The 17,824-nt window shown below is 38.6% G+C and overlaps 1 protein-coding gene across 1 annotated transcript; it reads left to right on the plus strand.

Moving 5' to 3' along the window:
- Positions 1-14: 14 nt before the first annotated feature.
- On the plus strand, positions 15-16,195 carry LRIT3 (leucine rich repeat, Ig-like and transmembrane domains 3). Its single transcript, XM_090267990.1, has 4 exons — positions 15-130; positions 2,373-2,845; positions 13,443-13,748; positions 15,033-16,195. The coding sequence occupies exons 1-4, from the start codon at positions 15-17 to the stop codon at positions 16,193-16,195; spliced, it is 2,058 nt and encodes a 685-aa protein (XP_090124116.1).
- The last annotated feature ends 1,629 nt before the right edge of the window (positions 16,196-17,824 follow it).

Consider the following 17,824-nt stretch of genomic DNA (forward strand, 5'->3'; position numbering starts at 1 on the left):
TTCTAAAAGGAGCAATGCATCTCTTAGCATGTCTGGGCATTGTGCTTAGCATTTTGGAAGAAGTGAGCTGTTCGTGCCCTTCACAGTGCACCTGCGACCATCACAGCAAGAGCGACAGCACAGGATCAAGGTATGCTCCTGTCCGTGCTACTTGGTGTTCTACCGATTCTGAGAGAAAGCACTCCGCCATTAGTTTTATTTTGAAAGCAAACTGTGGATCAGAAATCAGAGGAGAGAAGGTTTAACTGATGTAAGATTTAACTTAATTATATTAATACTGGTTGTCAACTCCATTGTTTTCCTCTTGAGCAATTCAGTTCTTAAAAGCACCTCAAATTATTTGAGACTCTCAAACACATTCTGTGTTACAAAAATGTTTGTTGCCCTTATATTCACAAAATGTTCCTTTTAGGGTGTCGAATTGAAGTGTGTGTGGCTAGCTCAGCCTGAGGATAGAAATCAGGACCTGCCAGCAGGTGCCGGACATGCCCCGACCATTTGCTTCCCAGGTTTTCCATTTCATTTTGAAGGCTATTCATGGCAACTGGATAGGCCTCAGAAAGTAGGAAGGAAGATCACAAGAGTGAAATTACAGACATTCATAATTAGAATTTTTTGTTTCAAGATATTGGAACTTACAAAGAAAAGAGGTTTGAAAGATATGGATCAGCCCTGTCATTGCAGAGACTGTAGGGCCTCACAGAAGTTATTGCAACCTCACGGTTGCTTTCACATCTACCTGTGGAGAGAGAATAATTGCATGCTTATAATATGCATGAGTCCTTCGAGATAGAAGTTAAATGCAAAAAGGAACTTTTGTTAGCTAAACATGAGTCAGGCCAGGGTACTTTTGAGAAACAATCACAGAAAAGTTTCCTTCTCCATGGTGGCCCCATTATTGATGGATTTTATGAAAGTCATAGAGTATTATTCTTGGCAAGAACTCTAGAAATAATCTAGTTCTACTGCTATTAATTTATAAATGAAGAAATGAAACCATACAGAGGCTAAATGGCTTGTTCGAGGTCATAGCACTGAGTTGATACAGTGATTGGTTGATAAAGACACTGGGTCTTTCAAGCTTTTTTTCATTACCCTGGAATGCTGACTTAATGAGTAGAAACTGGATCATTCTGGTCTAAAGTAGCACTGAAATTTGTGATAGAGAATAGAGATGAAGAGTAGGAGGTGTCCTGAGAAACCCGATGCTTCCGCACAATCTTCTCCTGACGTTAGACAGGAGATGCTAGCAATAGAGCTGCTTCATGCTGCTTTTGCCTCTCTTTACATTATAGGTTGGCTTTTTGTTTATATATATAATAATTAATTAATTAGTTAATTAATTAATTTTTAAACAAGGTTACTTTATTTTTTTTTAATTTTAATTTTATTTTATTTATCTGTTTTTAGAGAGAGGGGAAAGGAGAAAGAGAGGGAGAGAAACATCAATGTGCAGTTGCCTCTCACATGCCCCCAACTGGGGGAACCTGGCGTGCAACCTAGTCATGTGCCCTGACTGGGAATAGAACCAGCGACACTTGGTATAGGCTGGCTTTTAAATTTCACCTATTTAATGTAATATGTTTCGCTGAATGGCTGTTTTGTTGTTACTGTTTACTACATATATAAATGTATTATAACTTAGAGCATGCTTTGCAAAATGTTTCATTGTACCATTTCCGCAGTCCATTGGGAATGAGTATACAATGTGAGATAAATTTATTTTTTCCAAGTTATAAGGCATCTAAATTCTCTGATTCTTCATACTTTACACTCACATGGGACAGGCTTGTTTTACTGTGGCTGTTTCACATGTGCCACTAAGCAAGATCACAGTGTGACTTACTCAAGATCACTTAAGTTAGAGAGTGGTAAAGGAAAATACTTGCAGTATCTGGTTTATTCCTTGGCTGGAAACATTGCACAAGTCACATTGCTAAATTAGAGCTCATCTTCAAGCATCTAGTATGAATCCTTGCTCCTTCCTTCCTTAAAAAGGATCAATTTATAACTTCAACAGGGGTTCTTTTAAAATGGGCCATTTTGTAAGGAGACTAAGTGTGCGCTTTGGAGTTGAACAGATGTGGGCTTGGAAGGTGGCTGTGTAAACCACTGGCTCTGTGATCTTGGGACGTTACCTAATGATGGTAGACCTCAGTTATATTAGCTGTAAAAATGGCCATTTCATATGGTCAACCTAGAAGAAGATGATGATGACAGATTATTAATGAATAGGTCAGCCAGACTGAACAGATATTTTGTGAAAACCAGTAAGGAATGAAAAAAACAGATGCATGTTTCAAATAAGTACTGTTTTTTCAAATGGGTCTCAGAAAGCAGGTTTCCTTTCACTGTTCTTGTTGTAACACTAGGTCAGTGCTGTGTAATGACCTGGATATGAACGAGGTCCCTACTAACGTCCCCGTGAACACCGTGAAGCTTCGCATAGAGAAGACCGTCGTCCGCAGAATCCCTGCTGAGGCCTTCTACTACCTGGTGGAGCTCCAGTACCTCTGGGTGACTTACAATTCCATCACCAGCCTTGAGGCCAGCAGCTTTTACAACCTCAAGCAGCTGCATGAGTTGCGCCTGGATGGCAATTCTCTGGATGCTTTCCCTTGGGTGTCTCTGGGGGATATGCCCCGTCTAAGGACCCTGGATTTGCACAATAACAGAATAACCAGTGTGCCAAACGAGGCGGTCAGGTACCTGAAGAACCTCACCTACTTGGATTTATCAAGCAACAGACTAACCACACTGCCGCCAGAATTCCTGGACAGCTGGCTCCACGTGTTTACAGCATCGTCCAGGAGCCTGGACCTTTCACGGAGGAGAGTTATTCTTGGTGAGCTCACAAGCCTCTGTGTTTCGCAGGTCCAGATAATTTGCTCAGCATGACTTCAGTTGCCCAGCCTTTTCATATTTATTGAATTTGCTTTCTTCCTCTATACTTGTAATGTTGTTGGAATAGTACTTTATCAGTGGACATAGGTCAATTTACCCATCTGTCCTGTGTAGGATATAATGGTTCTGTGTGTGTGTGTGTGTGTGTGTGTGTGTGTGTTGATGGAAAGATGAGAGCTGGCCTCCTAAACTGAGAGATTAATGCTGCTGTTAGAGAGCCTGAAGATGAGTGACAAAATCTACCAACCTGGCTTGGTTCTTCTGAGCACTACAATGCTCTGCACTCCGCCACATTCCACCTACTGTTCTGGGCTCTTAAGGAGGGGGAGGGGGACTGGCATTTTCATGAGGTTGTGGTGGTTTAATCAGTTAGGGAGGATAGCTGCCAAATTTTATTAATTTAGAAATAAATGTTGAAGACACCAGTTATTTTACTGGCCCCAAATAGGTCTCATAATGGATTTGGTCCCAGTTTAGCTGTGATTAGTTTTGTATATTTCAATTTTGACTTTGTTTAGGTTCTATGGGTATTTGTCTTGGGTTCTTAAAATGTAAATTCTCTACAGTAAAGTCTACCTCTTCTTTTTTTGGTGTCCTCTAACAGTTCTTTGCATGGTGCTTTGCAGACGGTGAATGTCCAGGAAATGTGGTTGCCCTATTGGAATCAGTGAACTGAGACCCTTTTCAGGGGTATCCTATGTGTGAGACACAAGCCTGAGGCTTCGATCCATCAGTTTGAGTTCCTAAAATTGTGTTCACCCATTAAGGCTGTGTTGTCAGTTCATAAGTTATATCCATCAGGGCTGCAGAAGAGGTTGTACTTCTAAGAAGGGTGAAAGAACCAATGGGTGTTTGGCCAGTGAAATGAACTACAAGTCCTTTGGATAGAGAAGCAACTAGATGCTAAATTTGTGCCAGGAATCCCTAGTGACCATATCAAATATTTGCTGAAGACAGGCATAAAGGAAAGATAAATTTGAGATTTTTTGATAAAAAAGAAAATGCTGTGACAGCATTTTCATGGTTTAAGCATTGCTTTTGTTGAAAGTCAACGCTTTTTGGTGCTTATGAAACTAAAAATGTGAGTAATAAGAACAAGATGCAAAGAGGAAAAATCATGTAAGCTTTTCTCATATCACTATTTTGTGTTTTGCCCACTGCTTATCTAGTCCTTCAGACATTTTTATTAGAGAATAAAAGAAGTATTACAGGATGGGTTAGAGAAAAAGATATTACAGTAATTTAATTTAAAAATAATTGTGAAATCCTTATTATTACACTGTGATAGGCAGCATGTAAACCTATACTGTAGTACTGATTTATTTTAGCCACTAACTTCTCCTTATAAGTAAGTTTAATAGCTAGAAATTGTTTTACGCATTGAGATTCTATTTCTCTACAATATTTTTATGTTACTTTGGAAACAATTCTTGCTTCTAGCAGAATTAGCCAGTGGAGATATAAAGTAGAAAATAAAATCAAAATAATACATTGTTATTATTAGCTCCCTAAAAATTAGTTACTAACAATACTATGAAGAAGTAATTTATAGAACATGAGGTGGACAGCCTCTGAGGCTATGATTTTAGATCAACAATAACCCACAGCAGCTGTGACGGAGGTGGCAGTGTGTTATAAAGAAAGACTTTTCTACTTTGGCTTTTTTGTTGTTATTTTAATTGTATTTGAGTGTTCAAATTTCATCATTAAAATCTGGTGATGAGAACCAGTTCTAGATTTTCTAGAGCTCAGTGTTTAACCATAGCAATTAATCATTCCAGGTGCCCTAGAGAATTTACTCATGCATGTACTGTTATGGCAAGATGCATTCTGCCTTTATTTCATTTTTCTTGTCCTATGTTTAGTATTGTGAGCAGGTAGAGCTTCTATTTGTAATAATAATTGCAATGGCTAATACTGATGGAGTGCTGACTCAGGGCCAACCTTAGTTCTTATACTTTATGGGTATATCTTCTTCCAGTCTCATCTGAACCCTGTTGTGAAGGTCATTTCCTCCCCATTTTGTAGATGAGGAAAGGAGACACAAGTAAGCCACTGGCCCAAATAGTGATGGAGCTGGGCTGAGTCCAGACTGCTTGGCAGCAGAACCCATGCTCTTCCTCACTCCTGTGTAATAATACCAGACTTACTTTCTTCCCATATGCATTTCTTTACTGAATTCTTTCTAACATTTATTTATTTAATAAAAAGTTAGGGAGGGACTTTTCTGTTACTCTTTCTCTCTTCTACATGAGTAAAAATATCAACTTAGTAAAATTGTCCTTTGATACATCCATAAAACACAGTGTTTTGTAAGTAAACATTTAAATGAACTGAAACTAGATTAGATTTTTGATTTACATACAGGTAAGTTTCCATGGCCTCTTTCTCAAGAACAAGCAAATATTTACACAGGCAATCTCCATAAGGCCTAACATTGTTTATTTGGAGAAAAAAGCCTGCAGTAAAAGAGGTCATAAAATGCCTTTTAGGGTGTTTTTTCCTGGTGCCCAAGTTGTGTAATTGTAAAAAGGTGCTCTTCTATTCAGAATGGAGTTCGCCTGAAGGGACACAGTAGCCTGAGTACTTCCACAGAATTTCCGAAAATGGCATTAATTTAATTCAACAAGCGCTCCTCAAGCCCTGTGGCTATGCCTGCCCTTTGCTGGGCATGGAGGAGACAGGCTCCACATAGCTAAGGCTCTCTCCTGGTCAGGAGTTCTTCTGAGGACAGCCTTCTGGAGAACCCCATGAGGTGGGTCCGTAATCCTCACGACCCTCTTTTTACAGCTGAGAATGAGGCACAGTCAAGCTTCCGATTTACTCAGAGACATCACTCTTCTATTTGTTTTTAAAAAATTTATTGATTGAAAAGAGAGAGAGAGAAACATCTATTTGTTGTTCCACTTACTTTTGCATTCATTGGCTGTTTCTTGTATGTGTCTTAACCGGGGCTCATTGAGATGATGCTCCAACCAACTGAGCTCCCGGGCCAGGGCCTCATTCTTTTTTCATTTTTAAAAATGTTTATCTTTTATTTTCAGAGAGAGGGGAAGGGAGGGAGAAAGAAAGGGAGAGGAACATTGATGTGCGAGAAATATATCATTTGGTTGCCTATCACATGCTCCCAACTGGGGACCTGGCCCACAACCCAAGCATGTACCCTACTGGGAATCTTAACTGGCAACCTTTTAGGTCACAGGCCGGCAGTAAATCCACTGAACCACTGCAGCCAGGGCAGGGCCTCGTTCTTTTATTCTTTAAATATTTATTTATTTATTTATTTATTTATTTATTTATTTATTTATTTATTTAACTTTGTATTGAATTTATTGGGATGACATTGGTTAATAAAATTATATAAGTTTCAGGGGTACAATTTTATAATACATCATCCATACAAGGTCTGTCCAGAAAGTATCCACCCATGTAATATGAAAAACAGAGACATTTATTGAAGAAGATATAAGATACAAGAAACATTGTACATAGGACAGTGACGCCTTAGTCCCCTTCAAATAACCACCTGCCGTCACCTGTGCCATCATATTTTCCTGAATCTCATCAACTGTCTGAAATCTCTTCCCTTTCAAAGGTGATTTTAGTTTTGGGAAAAGCTAGAAGTCACAGAGTGCCAAATCTGGGCTGTAGTGGGGCTGAGTCACCTGGATGATTTGATGCTTTGCCAAAAAACTCTGCACAAGGTATGATACATGAGTGGACATGTTGTGATGAAGCTGCCCATAGTTGCAGCATTCTGAGTCATCCCAGTGGTTCCCACAGATTTGTTGCTCTACTTGCTCAGTTGTTTTGAATGCGATGACCACACAGTACACACGCTCACTCAACGGCATCTACTACCCCCACTGACTAGGACGGTGAAGTCATCATTCCAGTCCACTCTCCTTGGCTGCCAGGTTACACTGATGTCACACAAACTGTTCATGTTATATTAACAATGGCTGGACTTTTTCACCACCCCAAGTCAAGTCTCTTTCCATCATCATTTATCTACTATTGCCTCTTCCACCTCCCCCAACCCTATTTCCCTCCGAAATACTCTTATTGTGTCTATGAGTGTTTTGGGTGTTTTGCTTAATTTCTTCACCTTTTTCACGCAGGCCCAAAACCCCTCCCCTCTGACAGCTGTCATTCTGTTGTTCCCTATATCTATGAGTCTGTTTCTATTTTGTTTCTTAGTTTATTTTGTTCATTAGATCCCACATATGAGTGAAATCATATGGTATTTTCTTTCTCTTGACTGGCTTATTTCACTTAAGCATAATGCTCTCCAGGTCCATCCATGCTGTTGCAAAGGGTAAGATTTCCTTTTTTTTTTTTTTACAGCCAAGTAGGAAACTTTTTTTTTTAATTTTGAGGACTTACATTATTTGCATACAGTGAATCTTAAGTGTATAATTTGGTAAATGATGATGAATGCGCACTCCCACAAATTCCTCCTCCCTCATCAAGATACAAAATAATTCATCACCCAGGAAGTTCCCTGTGCCCCTTCTCAGTAAATCTGCTCCCGCCCCAGGTAACACTATTTTTCTATCTATCCCAAAAGGTTAATTTGTCTGCCCTAGAATTTCATAGAAATGAAATCATATAAGAGGCACTCTTGTGCCTGGCTTCTTTCCCTCAGCATTATATTTTTGAGATCCGTCCATGTATGGCTAGGTCCTCATGGTGGAGTCACATTCAGTTTTATGAAGGTATCTGTTCATTCTTTCTCCTGTTGTTGGACACAAGGCTGTTTCCAGTTTTTAGCTTTTATGAGTTAAACTGCTATTTACATTCTTGTGCAAAGCTTTTTGTAGCATTTATTTTCATGTCTCTTGGACAAATTCATAGGATTGAAATTGCTAGGTCATAGAATAACTATAAATAACTTTTAAAGAAACTGCTCATTTTTTGAAAAAGGAAGCTGCTAGTTTTTAAAAAGGCTGTGTCGTTTTACACTCTTGCCAGCACTGCTGAACAGTCTGCTTGCTCCATAGCCTCAGCAATACGAATGTCTTTTCTCTCACAGCTATTTGGGCGTGGCATGGGTGGGGGGAGCAGCATCACACTGCAACTTAATTTACATTTCCCTGATGACTACAGACTGTCCTAGACTTATGATGGTCTGACATACAGTGATTCAGCTTATGTTTTTTCAACTTTACCGTGGTGCAAAAGTGATCTAAATTCAATAGAAACTGTACTTCAAATTTTGGATTTTGATCATTTCCAAAGCTAGTGACATGTGTTATGATACTCCCTTAGTATGCCAGGCAGTGACAGCAGCCTCAGCTCCCAGTTAGCCACAGGTTCAACCACAGACACTCTAGAGTGGACTGTGCTGCCAGTGTTTTTTTGGATATTTTGTTTTATGTTTTTGCATCCATCATGTCTACAAGAAGCCCCTCTGTGTCTCCTGCTTCTGGTGATAAGAAGAAGAGGAAGGCGATTACTCTTAGGATGAAAGTTAATACAAGTGACTGTAGGCTAACATAAGTATTCTGAGCCCATTTAAGGGAGGCTAGGCTAAGCTGTGATGTTTGGTAGGTTAGGCATAGTAAGTGCATTTTCGACTTGGAATATTTTCACCCTATAATGGGTTTATCAGGATGTCACCCCATTGTAAGTTGAAGAACATCTATAATGATGTTGACCATGTTTCATTTGCTACTTGGTCATGGGATATTCCTTTATAATTTTTTAAGATTGTTTATCTTTTTATTGTTGACTATCAGTCTATTGTACATTATATGCATTATGAATATTGTCCTCAAGGCTGTGGCTTGCCTGTTCATTTCCTTCATGATATATTTGGTAAGAAAGTTATAAATTGTGATGACATCTGCTTTATCCATTTTTTTCTTTTATAGTTACTGCTTTCTGTGTCCCATGTAAGAAATATTTGCCTACCTACAGATCACAGAGATATTTTACTTCCTTTATAGTTTTAACTATTAAGTTTTATTCTTATTTTTATGATTATTACTGTGATCTATCTCAACATGGTTTTGAGTATAGTGTGAAGCCGGGGTTGAAGTTTCTTTTTTTCCAAGCAAACGTACGGTGTTCCAGCACCATTTGCAGAAAGATTTTCTTTCCCCTCTTGAACTGTTAAAAACCACTGCCTCCCAAAGCTGACTAAGGCATGGTCTTTGCCTTCGAGAGCTTTAGTTTGCGGAATAACTTGTACAGGAATTTATTGCTGACTGCTCACAAAAAAAGTTAGCCCTCTTAATCCAACTACTGTGATGCATGGAAAACATTTCCCTTTTAGAAAAAGGATAAAGCAAAGTTCATCTGGCCCTCACTAAGAATAGTCATATAAAATAAATTAATCAATGCAAATTACTGTGATTGTGGTTGGTATGTTGCTTTGAAGGAATGCAGTACAAGTAACACTTTAACTTCAGAGAGTTCTTGTACCTTTGTCCCCAGAAGGAAAAACAGTAGATGAACGTGTTCAGTACTTAAGTTACTGTTATTCAGGTTTTTAAAGTTGTACCTTTGGCCTTAGATATTTCGAAGCTGGAATAAATGCTTATTTTATTTTTGAAGGATTTAAAAATGTTTTCCCATTTTATGTAACTTTTAGATATAACAAGTTGGATTAATTTTTAAAAGATTTTTGTTTCATTGTTAACACATTTTTATAACAGTTTCAAAGCCTGAATGAAACTATTAATGTGATATTGTAGCTTTGGACCTTTCCCTGTAAGACGTTTGTGCTCCAGATACCACTGCTTTGACGTTTGTTATTTGTTGATAACAGCACTTAAGCTGCCACCTGTTGCTCTAGATGTTTTTAGGTGATGAAGAAATGAGTTATGGTAGAAGGAGTATTAGATTAGGAGGCTACAACACATGGGATTTAGGACTACTCACAAAATCGAGACAGTAATCTCTTAGTGCTTTAATGTCCTTTGGTGTGAAGTTGGAAAAATCATACTAGCTTCCTGGGGTCAGTATAAGACATATACATGGGGGTAGAGAATGAGAGCTTTAAGATCAGGACGGTGAGGATCAAATCCTGATGGCATCTACTTGTGTGACCTTGGCAGATCCCTTAACTTCCTAAGCCTTTGTTTTCTACTTTTTAAAGTGAAGATGATACTAATATACTCCATACAAGAGCTGCAGAGGTATGTCTCCCTTCAGAGTGAAGAGTAAGCATGCTTACTGTCCAGTGTAATAAAGATAATGTCTCCCTCCAGAACTGTGAGTAATAAACTCTCCTTCCTCTATGATCAGGAGTCTTGTGTCTTCTGCTAACATCTATAAAATTAGCAAACTGGGATGAGTTGTTCACCCTAGAGCAGGGTAAAACTCAAAGCAATTCTTGACAAGTACAGTCTTTGCAACATAGGCAATAAATAACTCTCAACTTGTATTGTTACTACCTCACAAAGAAAAAATCTGGAATAACAAATGCTTTGAAAGTGTAAAATATTCTACACATATTAATTATTACAGAATGAATTTGATGTTTGTTGGCAGGTTGGATAGAATTCAAATCAATATTAGGGAACTGGCCATGGATTTCTTGTAAGATGAAGAAGTCTAAGGTAATTCATCATGAAAGAAAAGGAATTTCTAAGATGGAAGATTTAAAGAAAAAGTAAACTTTTACCAATACTGGCAGAATATATGAACCAGTCATGAAGTGCTATTATAATAAAAATAGGCCTAAATAGAATTCTAGAATTTAAGATGAACAGTCAAATCTTCCACCGTGGTTAGAATTTTTTTAAATTGCATTTCTGTCTTTTCTCCTTAGGCATCATTGTATAATCCACTCCATTAGTAAAAAGCCACAAAATAACCACAGGTCTTTCTGAAGTAAATCCTTTCAACCTTGGAATTTATGGAAAGCTGCTATGGGTCAGCACCCTATGTTCCTCAGAGAGACTTTTTTCTGACTAAAAGTTCTGAAGCACTATCTTAGATCCTTCTGAGATCTTAGCAAATGCTTTTATAGTCCTGGCCACACTAGATTCGATTTTCCCTCTGAAGCTCTTTCTTAATTTGAGAATTTTGGGGAGGCTTGGAGTAAAAAAACAAAAGTTTTATTACTTTTTTATTTTTCAATTATAGTTCACATTCAACATTTTTTGTATTAGTTTCAGGTGTACAGTGTAGTGGTTAGACAATCATGTATTTTACAAAGTGGTCCCCCAATATTTCAAGTACCCACCTGGCACCGTACACAGTTATTACAGTGTTATTGACTATATTCGTTATGCTGTAGTTTACATCCCCATAACTATTTTGTGATTATTGATTTGTACTTCTTAATCACTTCATCTTTTTCATCCAGCCCCTCACCTCTGGCAACCATCAGTCTGATCTCTGTACCTCTGTATCTATGTGTCTGTTTCTATTTTGTTTATTTTGCTCTTCAGATTTCACATATAAGTGAAATCATATGGTACTTGTCTTTCTCTGTATGACGTATTTCACTTAGCATAATACCCTCTAGGTCCATTCATGCTGTTGCAAATGGTAAGATTTCATTCTTTTTTATGGTATATACATATATATTCTACAGCTTTTTTCTTTTTTAATTCTCACCCAAGGACATTTCTTTATTACTGATTTTAGAGAAAGAGGAAGGTGGAGAGAGAGAGAGAGAGAGAGAGAGAGAGAGAGAGAGAGAGAGAGAGAGAGAGAGAATCTATGTGAGAGAGAAACATCGATCAGTTGCCTCCTGTATGTGTCCCAACCAGAGATCTAACCCACAATCTTTCTGGAGTACAAGATGATGCTCCAACAAACTAAACCACCCAGCCAAGGCTGTACCTCAGCTTTTTTATCCACTGGTCTATTAATGTACACTTGGGTTGCTTCCATATCTTGGCTCTTATAAATAATTCTGCAATGACTGCAGGTGTACATATATTCTTTTGAATTAGTGTTTTAGGTTTCTTCAGATATATTCCCAGGAGTGGAAACTCTGGGTCATAAGGCATTTCCATTTTTAATTTTTTGAGGAACCTTCATACTGAAGCAGTTTCATTCCTGAACCCTGCAGGTTTTGGCTCTTTTATATTTATATTAACTCTTTTCTTTAAAATCCCGGGAGGGTGGGATTCAGAGCAGGCCTGGAAGACAACCTGCTGGCTAAGGGCCCAGCGGGGGGCGGCTCTGCACAGCGGTCAGAGTCTTTTAAACCAAGCCTGTCTGCTTCCCACATCTCCCCATGCCTATCTGTCCCCCACATTTTAATATAAAAATATTTTATATTTATATTTTATATCTTTCTTTAGCGGTTGACTGTCCTTTCCATTTTATTATGAGCAGCAAGAAGAGATCAGATAGCAGTTCCGTACTCTGTGGAAATATCCTTAGCTAAAATATTTATCTTGTTGAGTATGTGTTTTACTTTCCATATTAAGCACAGGTGTCAGTGTTGCTAAACTTTCTGCCACTCCATAACAAGGGTCCCCTTTCCTCTAGTGTTCAGTAGCATTTTCCTCACTTTCCTTGAAGCTCACACTAGGCCAAAACATTTTGGCTAATAACTTTGAAAGATGAGGCAGCTTCTAAAAGCACTTGCAACTGGAGGCTGTCAGCAAGCTGCATTCCTGGCTGCTGATGCGCCCTTGAGGGGAGAGTTGAACAATGCACCTCCATGGTTAGCTACTAGGTATGACATTCATGCTAACCCATGTTCCAGCCGCTGCCAATCATTTCAATCTTATCTACTCATATTACCACATTTCACTCAATGCTTTTGCTACACAGAACTTATACTACCTCAATATGTCTTCAGATCACACAAGACCATGACACAGTGCAGGCTGGGCTAGGTCCCTCTCAGTACCCATAATACCTATAATAATATAGGGTCTTTCATAGCACCCTAGGTATATCTCTAGCACTGTACTTATGGCATTCTGAGGTACCTGGATTTGAGTGTTGGCTCTGACACTAATTACTATGTGACTTTGGTCAAATTATTTGGTTTCTCTGTGTCTTAACTTCTTTTCTTTTAACAGCGACATAGCCCAGGCCAGGTGGCTCAGTTGGTTGGAATGTGGTCCCCGACACCAAAAAGTTGTGGGTTCAATCCCCAGACAGGGCACATACTTAGGTTGTGGGTTGGAACCCTGTTGGGTTGCAAATGAGAGGCAAGCCATTTTTCTCTCTCACATTGATGTTTCTCTCTCTCTTCCTCTCTAAAATCACCAAGGATATTTTAGGCTGAGGATTTTTAAAAAGTGGGAGAATAATAATGCTCAACTCCTCATAGGGTTGTTGGGATTAAATGAGATAATATAGGTAAGCGCTTAGAACAAAGCACAGAGTAAATGCTCAGTGACTGTTATCTGTGATCATACATGATATGAACTGACAGGATTTGTTCATTCAGGGGGCTGAATTGCAGGCCAAAATTGATAGAGGGGTGACTCCATTTCATTCCTGAGAATACTTATTTTTCAGGAGATAATGCAGACATCTGCTTCTCCAAGAGGCCATAATGTAAACTGAAGCCATCAGGATAAATTTATCAATCTTTCCTCCCTCTGGTTTAGGTCTGCAAGACAACCCTTGGTTCTGTGACTGTCACATTTCCAAAATGATGGAAATGTCCAAAGTTGCTGACCCTGCAATAGTACTTCTTGACCCACTGATGGTCTGCAGTGGGCCTGAGCACCTGGCAGGGATTTTATTTCAGCGGGCTGCGTTGGATCAGTGTCTGAAGCCATCGGTGATGGCCTCGGCCACGAAAATCACGTCTGCTCTGGGCAGCAATGTCCTGCTGCGGTGTGATGCCAGGGGCTACCCCACCCCACAGCTCACGTGGACCAGCCCTGACAGCTCTCCAGTTAATTACACAGGTATTTTCTCAATTCAGGCCTATGTTGAAACAAGGAGTTTTCAAAGATCTGTATTTAATTTCATGGATTAGGGAGATTTGCAATAGGCTAATTAATTCTATCAAAATATGCCAAGATTGTCAGGTGAAAGGGATTTGAAAGGTTCATTTTATTTGGTTAATATTTTCCTCAGTTTATCTGACTGACTACGTAGATGAAATTAGAGAATCTGATTTTTTGCTTAGAAAACATGATCCAGTACCTGAATGGTTGCAGATAAGGCCTTTGTCTTGCAGTGTCTTCTTGGGTACAATTCACTTTATATAACTATTACGATTTCCTCAAAAGGGATTTTCATACTAGTTTCTCACTTTAAAATGATTCTCTAAATAATTATATGCACACATTATTATGAAGCAAAAAGTATAATTCTTAGGAATGTTGGTTTCATAGACTGTTCAGATCCTACTATGACCAAGCCAATGCTTTGGCCTCGGTTTCAATAGTGATATTTTGATGATTAAAGAAATATATTCTTAAAACTCTTTAAAATTAAATTAAATCAAAGTTCAAGTAATGAAATCTGGTGTAATAAAAAAAACCAAGGCCTAATGTTCTTACAAATAGATGATAAATTCTTCATACTTTGAGGTAGTGAGTTAAATTTGGGGTGACTAGGACACTGCTTTGTGTGCTATTATTCTTCAAAAAACTTCAGAAATTGAGACAGAATGGACATATATTAGGTTTTGGTGTTTAGGAAAGTAAAATTCCAATTTTTAATATATTTTTTTGCAAATAAAAATCCATGGTTTACTAATTCATATAAAATAAATATAAAATGGAAGATTGGAAATACAAATTATGATCCCTCCATGCCAGAAAATGATTTGCTGTGCCTTTTATAGATAGATAGCATTTTATTACAAAGGAGAAATATTTGGGGAAATATTAAATCAAGGTCTTGTGATAAACATTTTATAGGACCGCAGTGAATTAAAATTAGAAGGGATCATTGAGATCACTGAGTGGACAAAAGTTCACTAAAATAAAGTCTCCGAATTCAGAGCTCCATGTCTTTTAAAAATACCATTCCCCATATAGACCTCATGGAACACGGCATGACGTAGACCTTCATGTAGGTGATTTACTGAACCATGGGCCACCATCAGGGACTTGCACTGTTTCATTTCCTTCTCGGCTTATGGGAAAGGGGTGCATGTAGATCCAAATAGTTGCTTATTTTTCAGATGGCATGTTGCTTTTTCCTCCCCCCTCACAGAGTTATATATATTTTTCTTCCAGTAATTCAGGAATCTCCAGGGGAAGGAGTCAGATGGTCCATAATAAGCTTCACAGGCATTTCTTACAAGGATGCCGGGGATTATAAGTGCCAGGCCAAAAATTTGGCTGGGATGTCAGAAGCTGTGGTTACTGTGACAGTGGTTGGTGTGGTCACAACCCCTGTAGCATCAGACACTGCTAAAAGAAGAACTGGGGATCACCCTGAGCCAGAAGTCCAGCCAGGATCTAGAAGATCAACAACCATACCTGGTTCACCGCCATCTCCCCGGCTTTCTTCCTCCCCTTCTTTCTCTCCCTCCTCTTCAACTTTTTTTTCTACTTCCACTTCATCTCCTTCTTCTGCTGCTTCCTTCTCCTTATTGCCTTTCTCCTTCTCCATGGTTTCTTCAGCCACAACTCGAAGTACTAGAATTTCAACAGGCACAACTATGGCCAGCCGGCAGTCACTCCAGCTCCATCCAGATGGGAAAAGAAATTTAAAGGTGGAGACTAGGGGGAGGAAGCTCCCCCAAGCTAGTGCAAGTAAAAAAGAAGAGTTGACATTGTTGAATCGAGCAATGCCTATGGAGACGAATGCCAAAATCGAAAATCTCAGGGCAGTCAGTGAAACCAACGAGAGTGTGACCTTGATGTGGAACACTGTTAACATCACGCATAACTCTGAGGTGACTGTGTTGTATTCCAAGCATGGTGAGGAGGACCTGCTACTGCTGAATGCAGACTCCAGCAAGAACCAAGTAACCATAGAGGGCTTGGAGCCCGGTGGGCACTACGTAGCATGTGTCTGTCCAAAAGGAGTGCCTCCCCAGAATGACCAGTGTATCACTTTTTCCACTGACAGAGTTGAAGAAGGTCATTTTCAAGGGCCTTTCCTTGTTGTGGTGAGCAGTACTGCTTGTGTTGTTGTCTTGCCATTGATTTTCTTCCTGTTGTACAAAGTCTGCAAACTGCAATTTAAATCAGAATCCTTCTGGGAAGGTGATTTGGCAAAAGAGACTTATATCCAGTTTGAAACCCTGTCCCCAAGGTCTCAAAGTATAGGGGAGCTTTGGACACGAAGGCACAGAGGTGATTCAGAAAAATTGCTGCTTTGTTCTGGGTCAAGTGTGGAATCTCAGATGACTTTTAAAAGTGAGGGTGCTAGATCAGAGCATTATTGCTAAGGTTTCATAGCTCAGGCACACAAGAACCCACAAAATTTCCTCCAAAAAATGAAGACTCTGAGGGTATATTTGACTCTTCATTTAGATGACTTTTAGACACTTTCACATCACATGGAGTGATTTTGTGTTTTAAAAACTACCATCAGGCCTCTGAACTAAACAGGCAGATGATCTTGATTTTTGTTTTGTGGAAGATGTACAAAGAAATATTTTTAGAGCAGTGCTTAATAAGTTAGAAATGTGTTGTAGGTTAATGTTTTAGTTCTTAAAAATAAATTTATGTGAAAATAGTTGTGAAAAAAGTGAAGTCTGAATTTTTAAAAGGTAGATTTGGGAGCAGTAAAGAAAGGTTAGTATAACCAACTAAGCCTTGATGTTCATTCATGTTCGAAGTGCTTTATGGCATTTGCTGTGTCCATTGCCTAGCAGGCGAGAGTGAATAGTAGAATTTTGCATTGACTAAGGTTAAATCTAACCCAAGGGGAGAAAGAGCTCCAGCTCTTGGTACCACTATGCAATACTATAATATATAGTTCTATCCAATATTTCCCTTGTCCTTAGAAATAGTTATTAGCAAAAAATAAGTTTAAAAAGAGGACATGATAAATAGTAAGGCCATTTCAAAAAAATATAAGTAACTGTTACACTCTAATACATTTGCTAACATACTGTGTGGGTCTTTTTAAGTGTTCATTTTAAAACCATTTCTTTATTATTTTGATATTTACTCTTATTTCCTCACTCCCTCTCTTTTCTCCCTGCTCTTTCCTTCTTTTTCTTCCTTCTGCTTTGTTTGAAGACATTCAGGTAGTCAAAGAACCACATGTAAGCTGTTTACATTTTGCCATGTTATATTTTGACTTTCTGGATAAAAGAAAGGACTTTGAAAGTCTTTTTTAGATCCAATAAAGGATGCGTAACATTTTGAAAGAGCAGCTTCAGTGGATTCATCACATGACTAGACAGGAAAGGGGCTTTAAGAGACAAATACCATATGATCTCACTTATATGTGGAATTTAATAAACAAAATAAACTGATGAACAAAATAGAAACATGGAAAAGACTGACAGCTCTCAGAGGGAAGGGGGGGTTGGGGCACTGGATATAAGAAGGCGAAAGGATTAACACCCCAACCCCAAATATATGTCACATAAACACAGACAACAGTGTGGTGACAACTAGCAGGAAAGGTGAGTGGGGGTAGGTAGAGGTGGGCAAAGGAGGGCGAATGGGGATGGAAAGAGACTGCGCTTTTGGTGACTGGCACATGATTCAATGCACAGATGATATTTTATTAAGTTGTACACTTGAAACTTACGTATGGTTTTATGAACCAATGTCACCCCCATAAATCACTTAAAAATAAAAATAAAATTTAGGTTTTTAAAAAAGTTTTCACCACATTTACTAAAAATTATATTCCCTTTACATTGAAGGTTTTGGAGTATAGGACCGATCTATGAAGGTGTGTCAGGAACCCTTAAATGTTCTGAGAAGCAAGTTCTAAGTAAAAATTATATTTTTTAAAGAAATTGATTGGCTTTAATGTAACACACTCTGGAAATTATAATACAAGCAACTGGACAATGAAAAAAATGTTCGTTTCAAATGGCTCTTCATTAAACAGA

The sequence above is a fragment of the Furipterus horrens genome, unplaced genomic scaffold (assembly GCF_987537825.1).
Source record: "Furipterus horrens unplaced genomic scaffold, mFurHor1.1.pri manual_scaffold_2, whole genome shotgun sequence".
Classification (NCBI taxonomy): Eukaryota; Metazoa; Chordata; class Mammalia; order Chiroptera; family Furipteridae; genus Furipterus; species Furipterus horrens.

Coding starts and splice junctions, on each gene's coding strand:
- LRIT3 (XM_090267990.1), top strand. CDS start 15: ATGCATCTCTTAGCATGTCTGGGCATTGTGCTTAGCATTTTGGAAGAA. Junction 2,846..13,442: donor ACGGAGGAGAGTTATTCTTG/GTGAGCTCACAA, acceptor CCTCTGGTTTAG/GTCTGCAAGACAACCCTTGG. Junction 13,749..15,032: donor CTCTCCAGTTAATTACACAG/GTATTTTCTCAA, acceptor TTTTTCTTCCAG/TAATTCAGGAATCTCCAGGG.